At 44.0% G+C, this 19,348-nt stretch overlaps 1 protein-coding gene across 1 annotated transcript in view; it reads right to left on the reverse strand.

The window, feature by feature from the left end:
- IFT43 (intraflagellar transport 43) overlaps nucleotides 1–19,348 on the reverse strand; it is a gene marked incomplete at its 5' end in the record, with an annotated part of 88,016 nt that overhangs the window by 49,102 nt on the left and 19,566 nt on the right. The window contains one exon of the mRNA XM_079915062.1: nucleotides 6,233–6,297. Within this exon, the coding sequence (XP_079771188.1) occupies nucleotides 6,233–6,297 (65 nt within the window). The remainder of the gene's footprint in view (nucleotides 1–6,232; nucleotides 6,298–19,348) is intronic.

The following is a 19,348-nucleotide window of genomic DNA, read 5'->3' on the forward strand; positions in this document are numbered from 1 at the left end:
TTGTCTTCTATTTGTACGTATGGCTCAAACTGTAACTGCTTTTTGACCTTTCTTCTGGACTCCCACACCATGGAGATGATCTGCATGGACCGCCACCGCCCCCAAGTCAGGTCTCTCCTCCTGCCTTCTCCATGTGATGGCACCACTACCCAACCAGTCACCGAAGCCAGGCACCTTGCAGTGGACCGTCAACTCCACCCTCTGCCCTGCATCCAACTAATGGCACTTCTCTTAAGTCTACCCCCAAGATGTCTCCAAATCTCTCCTGTCCATGCTCACACACATTGCCCCAGTTCAGGCTCTTATCACCCTTCACACAGAGCATCATCTCCCCAACAGGTCTCCCAGCCGTCTAGAGCGCCATGTGCCACACCGACACAGTAAGTGACCAACCAAACTACTGACCTCATCACTCATGTGTTCAATAAATAGTCACTGAGTGCTCATCATGGACTGGCACTGTTTGAGGCACTGGGGGTATGTGAACAAGGGTGTGTCTCCTCTCACGGAGCTTACAGGAGAGTAGAGAGAAAAAGACAATACGTGTATGTGCACGTGTGTGTGTATGGATATATGTAAGGTGGTGAAACCTACAGCAGGAGATGGGGAACACGGACTGATGAGGGGTGCTATTCTGTATAAAGTGAGGTCAGGTGGAGCCTGGGAAGCCATGGTAAAGACTGGGGGGTTTACTTTGGGGTGGGGGTGGGGGATGCCCCTGGAGGGTTCTGAGCAGACAAACGTGAAATGACCTCACCTATGTTATAAAGAGGTCACTCTGGCTCTTGCAGATAAGACTAAGGGAGGCGAGGGTGAAGGGGGAGGCCAGTCAGGAGAGCCTGGCCTGAGTCAGCACCAGGAACGACGCTGGCTGGAGCACTGGCCGCGCAGACGACAGGTGTGTTTCAACTGTGACTGAACAGGTTTGCTGACAGACTGAACCTGAGTGGACATGGAGGAGTCCAGGACGACCCCAAAGTTCAGCATCTGAGTGACAGGGAAGGTGGAGCCCATTTATGGAGACCTGAGGGGCCTTGGGGAGGTGCAGATTGGGAGACGGGGTGGAAGGGGTGGAAATGAAGAGGACCGATTTGGACGTGTTAGGATTGAGTTGCACATTCAGGTGGAAAGGTCATGTGGACAGCTAGATGCTCAGGGGAAGGACTGGGCTGGAGATACAAACTCTGGGGTTATCAGTATACAGGTGATAGGAAAACGCCCGAGAAGGGATGGAGAGCATGCCGAGAGCGAGCGTCGACAGAGGAGAGGTGGCTGGAGGACGAGCCCTGGGCATGCCGACAGACACTGAGGGGTCAGGACCAGGCGGCAGACCGAGGAGCCAAGCAAGGGGATCCCTTGAAAAGTAACACCGGAAATGGAAGAGCACTCCCTCCCAGGGAAAATGGATCTGATCTGGAAAAATCTTTAATATATTCATCGAGGAATTAACACTTGAGATTCTCTTTCTTTTTCTCTAAGAAGCAGATATAGGATTTGACTCATTTCCATATTTCAAAATAAATTCCAGATAATATAAACACTAGAATCCCCTAATAACTTAGAAAAGTAGGGCTCCTCAATTAGCCTCTCACTAGCATACTTCAAAGTCACCTTCTTCTTAGTTAACACGAAAAAGTGGTGTTATGTTCACCAAAGGAACAGTGTGGCGCTTAAACAGCATATGGCATATATGGCATATAAATAGAAAGACCACCAGAACAGAATAACGAGTCCAAAAGCAGACCCAAGTACATACAAAGATACAGACTATGGAAAAGGTGGCTTCTAAATTCACTGGAGAAAGATGCATTTTCAAATGAATGGTGCTGGGACAACAGTCATTTAGAAAAAAGATAAAACTAGATCTGCACCTCATACTGTACACTGGAATTAATTCCACATGGATCAGAGATCTAAATTTTAAAATGTACATTTATGTATCAATGTTTCCTTAGGTCTTTCTCCCAAGGCAATAGAATTAAAAACGAAAATAAACAAATGGGACCTAATCAAACTTACAAGCTTTTGCACAGCAGAGGAAACCATAAACAAAACGAAAAGACAACCTATAGAATGGGAGAAAATATTTGCAAACGACGCAACCAACAGGGCTTAATTTCCAAAACATACAAACAGCTCATACAACTTGACAACAAAAAAAACAAACAACCCAATCGAAAAATGGGCAGAAGACCTAAAGAGACATTTCTCCAAAGAAGAAATACAGATGGCCAATAGGTACATGAAAGATGCTCAACATTGCTAATTATTAGAGAAGTGCAAATCAGAACTACCATGAGGTATCACCTCACACTGGTCAGAATGACCATCATTAAAAAGTCTACAAATCACAAATGCTGGAGAGGGTGTGGAGAAAAGGGAACCCTCCTACACTGCTGGTGCGAATGTAAGTTGGTGCAGCTACTGTGTAAAACAGTGTGGAGGTTCCTCAGAAAACTAAAAATAGAACTACCATATGATCCAGCAATCCCACTCCTGGGTATATATCCAGACAAAACTCTAAATCAAAAAGATACAGGCACCCCTATGTTCCTAGCAGCACTATGCACAATAGCCATGACATGGAAACAATCTAAATGTCCATCAACAGATGAATGGATAAAGATAATGGATAAATGCCATTTGCAGCAACATGGATGTAACTAGAGATTATCATACTAAGCAAAGCCAGAAGGAGAAGGACAAACACCATATGATATCACTTATATGTGGAATCTAAAATACGACACAAATGAAGCTATCTAGGAAACAGAAACAGAATCAGAGCCATAGAGAACAGACTGGTGGTTGCCAATGGGGAAGGGGTTGGGAAGGGGAGGACTGTGAGTGTGGGATTAGCAGATGCCAGCTGGTATATATAGGATGGATAAACAACAAGGTCCTACTGCATAGCACAGGGAACTGTATTCAATATCCTGTGATAAAACCATAATGGAAAAGAATTTGAAAAAGAATGCATGTATGTATAACTGAGTCACTTTGCTGTACAGAAGTAATTAACACAACATTGTAAATCAACTCTACTTCAAAAACAACAACAAAAATAAATAAATAAAATGTAGACTTAGCGTGTGGTCGTGTTCCAATAAAACATGATATATAAAAACAGGTGGTTGTGCACTTACAGTCACCTGATCAATGACAAAGGAGGCAAGAGTATACAATGGAGAAAAGACAATCTCTTCAACAAGTGGTGCTGGGAGAGCTGGACAGCTACATGTAAAAGAATGAAATTACAACATTCTCTAATACCATACACAAAAATAAACTCAAAATGGATTAAAGACCTAAATGTGAGACCAGATACTATAAAACAACTTGAGGAAAACATAGGCAGAACACTCTTTGACATAAATTGCAGCAATATTTTTTTTTGATCCTCTCCTAAAGTAAAGGAAATAAAAGCAAAAATAAATAAATGGGACCTAATTAAATTTAAAAGCTTTTTCACAGCAAAGGAAACCATTGACAAAATGAAAAGACAACCTTCTGAATGGGAGAAAATATTTGCAAATGATATGACCAATAAGGGGTTAATATCCAACATATATAAACAGCTCACACAACTCAACATCAAAAAAAACCAAACAACTTGATTAAAAAATGGGCGGAAGAACTGAATAGACATTTTTCCAAAGAGGAAATGCAGAGAGCCACCAGGCACATGAAAAGATGCTCAGCATCGCTAACCATCAGGGAAATGCAAATCAAAACCACAAGGAGATATCACCTTACACCTGTCAGAATGGCTATCATCAAAAAGAATACAAATAACAACTGTTAGCAAGGATGTGGAGAAAGGGACCCCTTATACAGTGTTGGTGGGAATATAAATTGATGCAGCCACTGTGGAAAACAGTATGGAGGTTTCTCAAAAAACTAAAAATAGAACTACCATATGACCCAGCAATGACACTCCTGGGTATATATCCAAAACAAACAAAACAAACAAAACAAAACAAAAACACTAATTTGAAAAGATACAAGTACCCCAATTTTTTTAGCAGCATTATTTACAATTGCTAAGATATGGAAGCAACCTAAATGTCCATCAACAGGTGAATGGATTAAGAAGTGGTGTATAGAGATACAAGGGAATAGTACTCAGCCATTAAAAAAATGAGCAAAACTTTGCTGTTTGTAGCAACATAGATAGACTTGGAGGGCATTAGGCTAAGTGAAATAAGTCAGACAGAGAAAGACAAATACTGTATGATATCACTTCTATGTGGAATCTAAAAAATACAAGAAACTAGTAAATATAACAAAAAAGAAGCAGACTCACAGAGAACAAACTAGTGGTTACCAGTGGGAATGAGGGTGGGGAGGGGCAATATAGGGTGGGGGAGTGCGAGGTAAAACTGCTGGGTGTAAGACAGGCTCAAGGATGTACTGTACAACAAGAAGGGGAATATAGCCAATATTCTGTAATAACTATAAATGGAAAGTAACCTTTAAAAATTGTATAAAAGCAGGTGGCTGGCCCGTGGGCCACAGTTTGCTGAATCTTAACATATAGAAACAAATAGGGATCCATTTTAAATTTATATATACATGCTTATTTTTTGCAAAAAGAAGTACAGGAAGGATAAAACAGAAACTAATAAAGAAGTTACCCATGGGAGATGGATGGGAATGAGGTAGAAAGAATAAGGATGGGAGTGAGATATCTCTGAGTATATCTTTCTATACCATTCTGATACAATAAAAAGTACACAATATCACCTGTTCTTGCCAAAAACATTTAACTTGAATCTGATCATGAGGAATCAATCAGAGAAATCTAGAATGTGAGACGCTCTACAAGACAACTGACCTGGATTCTTCAAAAAAGTCAATATACTGGGTGGAGGTGTAGTAGGGCGAAGGGGAGCTGGAATTATTTTAGAGACTAAAAGAGCCTAAAAAGAGACAGAACTACCAACATAATGTGTGAATTCTCATTGGATCCTGGAACTACAGAAGAGATTTTGGGGAAAACTGGGGAAATTTAAATATAGACTATATTTTAAATATTATTAAATCTTTATGAAATTTCTTAGATGTGATCATTATATGTGATTATTTAGAGAATGTCCTTAATCTTCAGAGATGCATGTTGGAATATTAAGAGGTGAAATATCATGATGACTGCAGCTTATTTTCAGATGATTCAGGGGAGAAAAAAAGGGTGTATGCACGTGTGTGTGTGTGTGTGTGTGTGTGTGTGTGTGTGTGTGTGTGTGTGTGTTTAGAGCTGGGGAGTGGAAGGGAGGAGGAAGGGGGGAAAACTGGAAAAAAATATTTTCGATAGTGCTATTTTGAAGGTAACAACTGCTGAAGGAAATTCTGAACAAAAGTAATGACTCTTCTTTGAGAAAAAGAAATTCCTTCCCTGAGTTTATCGTTGGCCATCACACTGGTGTAGTAAACGTATATACATACATACATGTATATTGGTTTACCTTTCGTCTGAGACTTACTACAAGGGATTAAAGACCAAAATGATTTGTAATCCAGCAGTAACTAACAGGCAAGTCCATTCTGTTTAGAAAGTAACTTTAAGAGCTTCCCTGGTGGCACAGTGGTTGAGAGTCCGCCTGCTGATGCAGGGGACACAGGTTCGTGCCCCGGTCCGGGAAGATCCCACATGCCGCGGAGCGGCTGGGCCCGTGAGCCATGGCCGCTGAGCCTGCACGTCCGGAGCCTGTGCTCCGCAACGGGAGAGCCCACAACAGTGAGAAGCCCGCGTATCGGAAAAAAAAAAAAAAAAAAAAAAAGAAAGTAACTTTAAGAGAAACACAGAATGTTAGAATACGGAGGAACTTTGAAAACATGCCAAGTGAAAGAAGCCAGTCATAAAGGACCACGTAACATATGATTCCATTTACATGAAATGTCCAGAATAGGCAAATCAGAGAGACAGAAAACAGGTTGGTGGTTGCCTGGGGCTGGGGAGGTTGCAGGGGGACACAGGCAGTGACTACTAATGGGTATGGCGTTTCTTTAGGGGGTAATAAAAATGTTCTAAAAGTGATTGTGGTGATGACACTACAGCTCTGAAAATATACTAAGAACAGCTGAATTGTACCTTTCAAAGGGGTGAATTGTAAGGTATATGAATTACATCTCAGTAAAGCGGTTATAAAAAATAAAAGAACAACACAGGAGCACAGTGTCCCCTGCCCGCTCCCCGCCCCCGCCCCCCACCCCGTGACCTGCCAGCACTCACTTGGAAGCCTTCATGGAGTCATCTGCCCAGCCTCCTTGCCTGCGTGGTGGCTTGGGAGGGGGAGCCTGCAAGGGAAGAGACATCAACAAAACAGTCACCCAAGACCAGCGTTCAAGCACACAGGGCTGAGGTTAAGGTAACCTAAACCAACCTTCTGAAACCTTCAAATGCAAATACAATACTATGAAACCTGGGTGCTTTCGTACCCTTCTGGAGGACAATCTGGCAACGTCTACTGAAAGCCTTAGAAATGCTCACACTTTTTGAGCCAGCAATTCTAACCCCAGGAATTTATCCCAAGGAAATAATCAGAGAGAAACACAATGTCATTTTTGAATATAATGAATAACTGGATGTCAATAAGGAATTTAAGTAAATCACGGAATACACATGTGAAAATACTATGCAATAATAAAAAACTGTATTAAAAAGGAATTAATGATATGAGAAAGTTCAACATGTGCTAACTTTTTAAAACATGTTCAAAATAGTAGCTATATGCTTCTAATTTTGTGAAAAGATCACTAACACAGAACATGTAGCGTTAATCAGCTATCAGTGCATGAATGAGAGGATCCAGTGAAAGAATTATGGCGATTCCTTTTTCCTTCTTTATGCTGTTGTGCATTTTCCAATTCCTTTTTACCGTCAATTTATATCACTTTTATAAAAAGAAAAGTAATAAAATAAAAATATAAGAGAGAGGCTTGCTTCAAAGACACAAACTCAAGTGGTGGGTTAAAAAGCTACTCAAGTTATTTGGGCAGGAAGCATTCACCTGCAATAGATACATCCACAAACCCAAGTGCAGGAATTCTTGTAACTATTTTTGATTTTGTGGGCCGCACAGTCTCTGTTGCAGCTACTCAACTCTGAAGCTGCAGGGCAATCAAACCACAGACAAGAAGTAAACACCTGGGTGTAATGTGTTCCAATAAAACTTTACAGAGACAAGCAGTGGGCCAAATTTGGCGGGAAGTATTCTGCAGACTCCTGCGCTAAAATCACTGTAATGCCCTTTCAATCTGTTGCTTAAAACCTAGCTTGCAGCTTTTTAAGAAAACATTCCCTCAATATGGTGAAATACCTTTTAACTTTTGATATTTCTATTTTACACCAAGATGTGTTTCCTTTCCTGCTTCTCTGGTAGCACCCCAGCCTGCCAAGGACATGTTCCATCTAGAGACGGAGTCTTTCTGCGGGATGAAGCAGAAACTATTGGAAAGGCCTGATGGAGGAGAAGGCAAGTCCTGGAAAGCCTGCATCCAACTTAGCTCCTGGGAAACCTAAGTAGTACTTTAGAGAAAACAAACTTGAGTAATGAGGTTCTGTACTCTCAGAAACAACAAAAATGTAGAAGTAGAAAACACACTATTGCCTGTCTCTCTCGGGAGGAACCCAAAGAAGATGAACGAAGAGATCCCCACCATTAATTCCCAGTCCATGCATCCTTTTTTAGCATCCCTGCCACACACAATCACCGGTCCCCTGGCTGGACGGAGAAGCCTTCCATCCCAGGACCCCTCTTCCCTTAGACACAGGTGACTGAACCAGGGCTGCACCAGTCAGAGCCAGTCACAACCAATCAAGTTCTCTGTCCCAGGAATCTGGAACTGAAGCTCAGAGGTTAGGCTGCTCAGACAGCACTGAGTGTTGGAACTATAAGGACCAGCTGGAATCAGAATAAGCCCAAACTACCACAAGCCAAAGTTGTGTATAAGCAGAGACCAAGAACGTTGTCTTGTTCAGCTCTTACCATGTGGAAGGCATTGCAAATGTTAAAGAGATTGGAACTGAACCATATCGGGCCCCTACAGGAGGTTTTAAACGAATCTGGCCCACAGCTTTCTTCCCTATGCTTTTGCAGATAACATCCCACTTTCCTTTACCCAAGGGTAGGACCATCTTGTGACAATGTGCATTCCTGAATTTGGAGGTCACAACTGGGAACTGCATATTTGGTTTGGCCATACAGTAGTTTTTGTCTGTTTTTAAATTTAAACTACCATTCTAAAAATTGTAAGATTTCCACACAAAACAGGACTCTCCGGCTTCTCTCGGAAAACTGGAAACTCTAGCAATGCTGGGGCTGAGAAGCAGCCGCCCTCTGGTGACTGGACACGTGCATTCTAGCTCGCCACGGCCCCCACCCGCTCTGTCTCTCTCCTTCCTGCTGAAGTCAGGTGCCAGTTGACATCTATTACGATGGCGGTTGTGCTGTTGTTTCTCTTCCAGTACAGAATTCTCTCTCGCTTCCTAGGCCTACTGGAAGTGGGAAAATGAAAGCTATGTCAGATGTTTTGACAAAAATGGGAACAAGCATATTTCTTGGGTGGAAGTGAGATCTTTTCTTACCACGTCAGTGTGCACACTGCAGGTATGCCTGTGTCTAACCCCCAGTCCCACTTCACTCACCCAGGTGCCCTGCCTAGCCCCTGTGGCATCTGAGTGTGTGGCCCTGGAACTAGCTTCTCAGAGCTGGGATCCCCTGTTGTCTGCTCTTTGCTCTGGGTGTTGGACAGAATAAACCCACGTGAAATCCGTGTTGCCATGGTGTCAGGAGGCCCAGGCCTATTTGGCACTTTTCCACTGATAGTCTACAGGAAGAAGGGAAGGGGTCTGGTGGCCTTGGCAAGGTTCCTCAACCTGTGTGTCCTGACCCCACCTCTGCTTTCTGCCATGGGGTGTAGGTGACAAGGGGGACAGGAGGGGACTTCCCTGGTGGCGCGGTGGTTAAGAATCCGCCTGCCAATGCAGGGGACTTGGGTTCAATTCTTGGTCCAGGAAGATCCCACGTGATGTAGAGCAACTAAGCCCGTGCACCACAACTACTGAGCCTGCGCTCTAGAGCCCACGAGCCACAACTACTGAAGCCCGTGCGCCTAGAGCCCGTGCTCCGCAACAAGAGAAACCACTGCAATGAGAAGCCCGCGAACCATATCGAAGAGTAGCTCCTGCTTGCCGCAACCAGAGAAAGCCCGCACACAGCAACAAAGACCCAACGCAGCAAAAAAAAAAAAAAAAAAGGTGGTGGTGGACAAGAGGAGCAGGGATTGAACTGGGGAGGGATTGTGAAAGATTAGGCATCGTGGAAAAGGAGCATAAGTGACATAAATTTAGGTCAAAACTCACTCCTTTGAGTAACCACTGAGCTGTTGAGGGATTAAATTAGTGACTATATGGTAAATGCTTAGAGCAGTGCCTGGCACATAACAAGTACTATATCTTTACTGTTAGCAGCAGCAGCAGCATCACTAATGTCAATATTTGAAAGGTTAGGCCACGTGTAATAACATATACTGTACCATTTGGAAAAGAGGGGGAATAAAGACTCCTCTGAGCCTGGCCTGAGCTGTCATTTTGACTACTGATGCATCATATGGTTAATAAAGTTCCCTAAGATTCCAAACCCCCAAATGATCTGCTTTCTCTTCTTTAACCACAAACCCCAGAAAGTCACAGCTATTGGAAGGATGAGTGAGAATCCCTTCGGCCTAGACGTAACACAAAGACACTTCTTTTCTCATCTTCTTTCCACTCCGAAACAGTGCCAGCTGCTAAATTAGGACAGCAGCTTCGAAACAGAAAGACCACCACACAAGAGTCACTCCTCCGCAGCCGAAGAATTTAACAAGTAGTCCCCAAATCAAAGGGGCTTTTGCACTAATAACTGAAGACTTCCGGAGTTGACATAATGTTGTAAAAACCGTATAGGCTGCTTTTCCTTGAGATCACCTGGGAGAGGAAGAGTTACAAAGTACTTCTCTGCACCAAATGGGGCAGGGTTATAGTGGCCTTCCCTGCTCCCCCCTGGGAGTCCTGGCCAACCTCTGAGAGAGCACTGAGGTGGCCGGGAGATGGGGGGCGGGCAGAACTCAGCTCTCTGCAAGGTAGGGCTTGGGTGTTTGGCGGGAGATGTCTCTCCTGATGGGGAATCCTTATGGTCATGATTTAATACTCTGAGTCCTAGGATAAGAAATTCTTCGTTTTTTTTTTTTAATAAATACTCCCCACTATGAGTCTTGTTACGGGCACACACAAATACCCTGTCTCCGGGCTTCCCTGGTGGCGCAGTGGTTGAGAGTCTGCCTGCCGATGCAGGGGCCACGGGTTCGTGCCCTGGTCTGGGAAGATCCCACATGCCGTGGAGCGGCTGGGACCGTGAGCCGTGGCTGCTGAGCCTGCACGTCTGGAGCCTGTGCTCCGCAACGGGAGAGGCCACAGCGGTGAGAGGCCCACGTACCGCAAAAAAAAACCAAAACAAAAAACACAAATACCCTGTCTCCATGAGACAGATGTAATTAACCATTATTACCAAGTGACAAAGGCTTCTCCCCAGAATTCAACTTTGTTCCTATGTGGGGAGCTGAGCACTGTCCTACATGCATCAGGTGAGTTAGAAAAAGCAGAAGACGTCATCCCTGTCCTCAAATGATATCCCGGGTCCAATGAGGCTGGAAAGAGGCAGAATTCAGGGTGTATCAGGTCTGTATGAAATCTATGTGATGGACATTGGGCTTAATCTGAAAACGCCAAAGCCACACTGGAGTGGGGAGGTAGGTATCAGGGATGGAGGAACTGACAGTCCTTCCAGCGAGAGGCTGCATCAGGGTCCAAAGGTGAAGCTGAGGAGGAATCCCTCAGCCCTGGGGCAGTTCCACTAAACTCTGCAGTTTTCTCGTCACCTTTGGTGGTTTTTATTGGGCCACACTCTCCTGGGGCATCATTCAGACAGCGCTCTGACAAGCGTGCATACGTTTGCAAGGCCTGACTGAAGGCTACACAGAATCGTACCAGCGTGGGAAGTGCTGAGGACGAGGAGGTTGACGGAAGCTTTATGGAATAAGTGGGGCTGGCCCTGGATTGGAAAGATAAGCAGAAATGTAAAGGAAAAGCATTCCAGAAGCAACCAGATGCAAGGTGCAGTGACACCAGGATAGCACATAACACTCAGGCTGTAGCAAATGCTGTTCACTGATCACTGTACTGGTCAGGGTCCAAGGTCCTCAGCACCTATCACTGTACAACGCAGGCTGGAAGCGAAAGCTGATGCAACTTGATCACAATGGAGTAGTTTAAAATTAGGTGCAAATGATCTTTGAAACGTAAGCGGGTGACTGGTTTTTCACAATACAATTTCAAAGGTCTGGTGGGTTCTTTTGCATGGACAGTCCAGCCCCTGAATATCTGGCTGCTCTCCCTAAGAGATATGACGACGTCATCGAGACACCTGTTAGCACAGTTTCAGAAAGAGCGCCGCGGCCCTCCCCCCACAACGACGTGAAACACAGGACACACTCTAGACCAAGACCCTGCTGTTGCTCCTTTTAGAATCAGCTGCCAGAATTGCTGTGCTCTCCCTGCCTGTGGTGACAGATCAGATGCTGGGCAGCTCTGGGAGCATGAATGCCCTCCCCAGCTCACTGTCAGAGCCCAGTCCTCACAGAAAGTGCTGAGAAGTTGTCACCCTTCATTACGGACCCCACCATTTGGGCCAGGGGTCCTTCCCTCTCCTGCCCACCAGGTGTGGGTAGGACAAGAGGAGACATGAATGTGTGAGTTATTATTTCTCAAATCTTGTGCGTCTGGGTTCTCTGTGTAATGACCTGGGCATTTAAAGAAAAAGGAATTTACTCTTGCTCCATCCTTGAAACTAGAAACTTAGTCTAAGACAGCTGTGGCTTTTTTTTTCACCGAGCCCACCAACTCCACAATCCTCCTTGACCAAGCACCTGGGAAGACATTACCCATCTGTATGAGGTATGACTCTGGAAGAAATCTGTTTCCTATCCCTGTGTTAGGAAGGAGGGAAAAACAAACAAACAAACAAACAAACCCAGATGGGTGAGAGAGAGTAGAGCTCGAATGATCTTAAAAGCCAGAAAGAAGAGAGGACCTAGACCTAGAATTCAAAAGTCCTGGCTTATCCTTTAAATAAGGCATGGCCCCAAGACATCTGCTGGGAAAACGATTTCCAATTTTGGTAGATTTACCGCCAGGTAACATTACCCAAACTTGTTTTTAAAAAAGAAAGAGTCTTAAAATGTGCAACCCCAGGAGGGACAGAAATAGGAGCGGGTGACGGTAGCCCTTAAGTAGTGCATCCCTCGTGTTCTCTCTTAAAAGCTGGAGTCACGTCTCCGAGTGTGGGAAAGCAGCACAGCCTGCCGGGGCTGCCGCCTGATGGACGGAGGGGGCAGGACCCCGCATAGCTCCTGGAGAGAAGCAAAAATGTGCTCTCTCCAAAAATAAACAGGGGCAGAAATGACTGCGAGTAAAGGGGTGGAAGCACGTGACTGGTGGTTGCGGTCCTGAAATACCAGCTTTCTACAAAAAGGAGCCGATGAGAGGCAGAGAGCAGGAAATTCAGGAAACGGCCACTTTATATGGTCTCATCCGAATGGGCCAGGATTCAACTAACTGGAATTACCAAGTCACAGGGAGCCTTTAGGGCTAGACTTGTTTCTGATCTTTATATGGTTCCCCCAGATTCTTAAGATGCCGAAATAGAAAAGATACTGCAGTGCCAAAAAAGGAGCCTTTTGAGTTTAGAAACTTCTCACACACTCTCAGAAGTCCTGGAGAAACCCCACAATGTGAATCAGTCCAAAATCCAAACGGCAGCCTGTTTCAAAAAGCCAGTCCAAACACACGCATGAATTCCCCAAAGAAAAGGCATTCAGTTAAGCAAGAGCCACTGCACACCTCCCACCTCCCACCTCCCATGTCCAACCCTTGATTTCTGGCTAAAAACAAACTTCCTTTCCTTCCTCCAGCAACCTGACGGAAGACCCAGGAAAGCTGCTCTTATGTGCTTGAGGAGAGAGAAGACTAACATTTATTAATAGGTGCGCACACTGCAGGGGCTGCATTTATTCCTCAAATCTGTCCACCAGGCACAGTTCCATCTCTGCCAATTTCTTCCTCCAGCCTCAACCTGGGTCTGACAACTAATTCGTCACAGACCTGAGTCTTCCCCTCACGGGTTTAAGGTCATGGCAGGTAATGGAGCATGCAAGCTTATAACTGAACCCTTATGAATAAATGTAGCTCTTTCAAGCTGAAATGGACATAGCAAGATGCGAACTCTATTTTAGTATAAGACAGAAACCTGATCATCAATAGATGCTAAAGCCATTAGGTGAAAGACTGATTGACAGGGAACTGGACATTCTCTTGATGCCAAAGAATCGCCCCACACATTATGTGCCAGGTGCGAGGGAGAAAATGTTCCTTGACAACAGAGATATCTGTCAGCACCCTAACTCAGTGATCACACTTAGCACGTCAACAATGGGGACGTGATGTGCTACCACCTGAGGCATACAGTGCCACCCAGGAAAAGATACTGCCCCAAGCATTCAGCTGGAATGTAAGCAAGCCTTCCAATCTGACTTCCGGCTTACTGCAGATCAGGTGAAAGAGGAGGAAGTTCAGTGACACTAGGAAAAAAGAATCAGAAAAGCCAGCACAAGGGAAACTCTGAGAATAACTGGCCCAAACTCTTCAAAAGGTTAATACCATTAAAAAGGGGGCTGGGGTGGAGACTATTCCAAATTTTTTAAAAGAGACTTAAGAGAGAGAAACTTAGTAGAGTGGTTCTTGATTGGATCCTGGTTTGAAAACAGTTAGCTATAAAAGATATTCTGGAGACAACTGAGGGAAATGAATATGGCCTGGGTAATAGATGGTATTAGGGAATTGCTAATACTGTTAGGTGTGGAGTTGTGGATTTCTAGGAAAATGTCCCTATTTCTCAGAGATATATGCTGAAGAATTTAAGTGACATTTCATGATGTTTGCTTTGAAATAACTCAGCAAAAAGTTATATATAAAACATGTAAATACATATTTTAAAATATTTAAAAAATTATCATTCAAGCAAATACAGCAAAATGTTGAAAACAATTGAACCTAGGTGGTGGGTGTATGTTGTTCATTGTACTATTGTTTCTACTTTTCTGGATGTTTCAAATTTTAATGAAAAGCTAAAGGTAAAAAAGAAAAACTAGATGCATGAAGTTCAGATTAACAAAAGAGAAAAAAGACAGGGGTGGGGAAGAGGAGAGCACCAGTACGAGGGTTGTTCGTAGGTGTATCTGCTCAATGAAGACCTGTGCTGAACAGGAACAGAGACCTTCTCCACTCTGTGGCTGGGAACTCCGAACACCAGTACCCTGAGGGCCAGAAAACAACTCTACACCCAAAAGGTAAGGTCAGATCCCTGCCAGGACTAGACATGACGGGAGAATGAGTTTCTAAATAAAAGTGCCTCCCCGCACCTCTCACCCCACCCCCAATTTGCTGTGGATTGTGTTTTAATTGTGCATATATGCATATGTGAAATTTGGGTAAGGAAAAAAATGTGGTAGAAAGAACACTAGACCAGACTGCTTCTAGTCTGGGCTCTAGTCCTGACTCTGCCACTAACTAGTTTCATGATCCTAGATTTTAACTCATAGTAGAAGTGATTCCTCCCAATTCTACAATTCTGTGATTCTCTGAGTCTACGAATTGTATTTTTCAATTCAGGGAGAGGGTATCTAGGCAAAAAGATGTAAACGATGACATGAAATGTTTATATTCAATCTGAACTTGTATGAGCGGGTGGGGACAAAAAACAGAGAAGAAAAGGTTACAGGGAGAAATGAGAATACGTAAGCACACAGATTTGATCAGTGGTGAATAAGCCAACCTAGCCAATGAGAAAGAATACATTAACTAATTGATAGCTCATAATTATAATACCAGCCAACATCTACTGAGGGTTTACTCTATGCCAAAGCTTTAGAAGGATTACTTTGCAGAATCCCCGAGACCCTGTGAACTGTCCACTACTGTGCAACAAGTTTACCCACGAGGAAACTGAAGCTGAGAGATTAATTTAAAATCATCCTAGCAGTAAGAAATGAAGCAAGGATTCAAATCCAATTTGGTTTCTGACACCAAAGCTTGGCACTGAACCAGATGATACATGATTTCCCAGATGCTAGGTTCATGCCAGCTAGAACAGGAGTGAAAGGACACAGCGGCTACAGAAAAGAATCTGTCTGGACTGGAACAAAGTGCCCAAGAACAAGAGAGACTAGATCAATGACAAGGTTAAGACCTGGGAAGACCAAACCAAAAGGACCACCTCCTTCATGTATCTTCTGAGCACAAAGTACAGTTGACCGTTGAACTACACAGGTTTGAACTATGCGGGTCCACTGATACGCAGATTTTTTTCAGGAAATACAGTACAACACGATCCGTGGTTGGTGGAATCCATGAGGAACCATGGATACGGAGGGTGGACTGTGGGACTTGACATCCACCGATTTTGATATCCATGGCGGGGAGTCAGAGGAGGTGTCCTGGAACCAAATCTATATGTACTGATAATATAAATATGTTCAGTAAGACAGGAGGAACAGCAAGAGGCTTGGTCTAACCCTTACCTCTTTCGTGAGGCAAGATGAGGGAAGGGTTAAGGGTAAAGTCAGGATTAAAAAGTGATGCCAAAAATAAACCTTAACAGCTTGAGCACTATGCCAAACTGTGTTAGGCTGAATTTAATATAAATCTCTGTACTTAGAAAGTAGCTGTCTCTTTACTGCATGTCACAGATACTCTCCACATACCAACAGCGCAGTAGCTTTGAAGAATGAGTGACTGGGGGGCAGGGGGGAGGGAGTTTGCCAGAAAGAAGTAAAGAGGGAAAGTTATAGTTTTCAAGTTATAGTTTAAGGGGGAGGGGAGGGAGGAGAGGGACAGGAGGGAAAGGAGGGATGGTCCTGGGCTCAGATTCTAGAATCCTCACTTTCTAAGCTAGGTAGCCTTGGGCTAGTCACACTTTCACTAAGCCTCTTTTCCTCCTGCACAAAATAAGAGTGATCACGAGTCTCTTACAGACCCACTGTAAACACGGGAGACAATCTTGGGCACAGAGCAAACACTTAATAAGTGCTGGTGACAGTGGCTACTATATTATTTATAAGAAATGATAAAAGTAATGAAATGCAGCCTTTGGAGGAAAAAAATCCTTAAGGCCCAGGGTTGAGACAACGGGAAGATTGGGGGAGGTAAACATATTATTTGGGACTGCCTTGCACAAGTTTCATTCCAGGGGTCCAGCTCTTACCTAGTCCAGCTTCCCTGAACAGAGAGAAATTCTTTCAAGTTGCCTGAACCAAGAGGAGGAAGTCACAGTCCCTCTGCTCACTGAGAAATAAATGTGATGTTCAGGCAACCACAGTATCTGGCGATTACTCTCGTGGTGTCACACTTCTCCCAATATTCCCACGTACCCTATCATAAAAAGACCCAAATCCCATATCTCAACACAGTCATCAAACTGCCCACTTCAAATGACTCATGGGATAGGGCTGCCAGCCATTTGTTAAAGAGGCTGATCCAAAGAGAACAGATTTCAGCCCCAAAAATTATTCTTAAAATTCATCCTGGATGTTCTTACCTTGGGTGGCATCCTCTTAATCTCAATTACATCCCTCTGGGTCATCCGAAATCAGCTTTCTTGGGTCTATACCTTCCACACACTTATAAAGAAATACCCTGTTCCCCCAGACTTTCTTCGGTTCAGCCAAAATAAACATTCCTTTCAACTTGCATCATAAATCAAAACCTATAGTTTTTGTCATTCTCGTAACTCCTTTCAGTTTGTTAAAACTCATGTGCATGTGTGTAACCGGAAGGACGCACAGCGTGGAGGATGTGAGTTCCCAGCACTCCAGGAAGCGAGCCCTCCCGGCACCTGTGACTTCGGATAAGCAGAGCCTAGACTTGCTACCTCAACCCAATCCAGATTGGGATAACCTGGAACAGAAGGAGAGCACAGGAGCAAGCTGTAACCTCGCTGCTTTAGGAAACCTGATCTCTCACAATCCCTCAAGGGCATTGATGGAAAAGAAGTGGAGGGAGCGTGGAAGAATATTAACCCTTGCGTCATTTGAAGTGGGCAGTTTGAGGACTGTGTATTGAAATATGGGATTTGGGTCTCTTTATGATAGGGTACGTGGGAACATTTGGGAATATTCCCCATCCTGTGGGATGCAGAGAGGAATGCCCGTCCAAATCCCTACTCTGTTCACCGCTGTGAGACCACGGACAACACAGGCCTCGCACTGCAGTTCTTTACCCTGCGGTGGCCCTGGAGGCGAGGGAAGGTGCTCTGGGCGAGACCAAGTCATGGCTGGCAAATTAGCACACACCTCACTACCTCCCCTCACAAGATTTCAAGGGAGCCCAGCAACCCTCAAAAACTGTTTTAACCTTCTAGAACTGCGTTTCCTAGACTTCCAGATTTCATGGACAGCCAATATTTCGAAAAACAAACTTTGTTTGTGGGGGTGGGGGTGGGATGTGGTTGGCAGTATCGAGTTCACAGCTTTTAATTTTGTTAAGAATCTTTAAAAAAAAACAACACTATTTCCTCTCACCACTATTTCATTAAAGAAGGGATCTGTTCAAGCTCCCCAAATTAGGAAGGACACAAACCAGAATAAAGAATGGTCCTTGATGGTGAATAAATTTAGTTTATGAAAAACGTGCTACAGTGTTCTTGGTTCTCTCATTTTGGAAAAAAACATTCTCCTAGACCAGTGTTAAGACGTGCTATGCTCTCTTTCTTCTTCAGCTTTTCAGTCCAAGCCCAAGGTTGATTTCTCAGGCTCTCTTCCCACCCTTTCTCAAACAAGAAAGGCGTAAGGCCATCCGCTCAACTGCTCCCAGGTGACAATGGCCTGGTGCAAAAGGCATGGCCTGGGTACACGTAACCCGTAAATCTTCCTACTCAGCTGATGTACAGCACTGTATAAGTTGAAGGGGTACAGCATAATGATCTGATGTACACACATCATGAAGTTATTATTACAGTACGTTTAATGAATATCTATCATCTCATATAGATGCAGAATTAAAGAGATAGAAAAAAAATTTTTTCTTGTGATGAGACCTCTTAGGATTTACTTTCTTAACAACTTTCATATATATCATACAGCAGGGTTCATAGTATTTATCATGTTGTACATTAAACCCCTAGAACTTATTTATCTTATAACTGCAAGTTTATATCTTCTGACTGCCTTTGTCCAACTCCCCCTTCCCCCCACTCCCACGCCCACTCCCACCTCTGGTAATCACAAACCTCATCTCTTTTTCCATGAGTCTGCTTGTTTTTGAAGTATAACTGACCTATGTTAGTTCCTGTTACACAACACAGTGATTTGATATTTCTATACTTTTCCAAATGATCACCACGATGAGTCTTGTCACCATACAAAGATATTACATAGTTACTGACTATATCCCTCCACACTGTACATTTCATCCCCGTGACTCATTTATTCTGCAGCTGGAAGTTGGTACCTTTTAATCTCCCTCACCTATTTATTTCCTCCCCCGCCCCCTCCCCTCAGGCAAACACCTGTTTGTTCTCTGTATCTATAACTTCAGAGTTCTTTCTCGACTACCTTTACAGAGTGTTCAGCACAGCACCTGCAAGGATTAGCTCTTACATCATGGGGACTGAATCCCATGTCTCTGGGCCTCTTTCATACCCATGTTTCTGATCATTACTCCCAAATCACCAGGGATGTTAGAACACTTCCTGTCTCAATAGCTAAGGCACCTGAATGCCCGTCAGTTATTCCAAGAGAAAGTGTTTGTTGTTTCTGCCCCAACCACTCTCATTCGTTTCTTGCCAACAGTACCACTTGAAAAAAAACCACAGTGTAGTCTGAAACAATCCAAAAGCAACTGACAGCTTCTGGATCCAGTAATGGGGGAGCAGTTTGTATTCAACTCACCTTCACACAGATACCAAGTATAAACTCTGGACAAAATATAGAAAACAACTATCTGAAGGCACTAGTGGGCAAACAAAAGCAGTAGGGACACTGGAGGGGATCTGATCCTTGAAAGACAAGAACTGCACTGGGTAAAAATCCATGTTTAAATGGATTTTCCCTTTGAGTGCACTCTCCAGTCTGGGCAGCAACTGAGCAGCTAGAATTCAAGCAGGAAGCTGCAGTTTTATTGGTTTGAGGACAAATTTGGGGCTGCCAGAGTCACTAAAGATAGACAGGGAGAAATCCTGGGAAGGAGTGAGCCCCAAAT

This window comes from Stenella coeruleoalba (genome assembly GCF_951394435.1).
Source record: "Stenella coeruleoalba genome assembly, chromosome: 2".
NCBI lineage: Eukaryota > Metazoa > Chordata > Mammalia > Artiodactyla > Delphinidae > Stenella > Stenella coeruleoalba.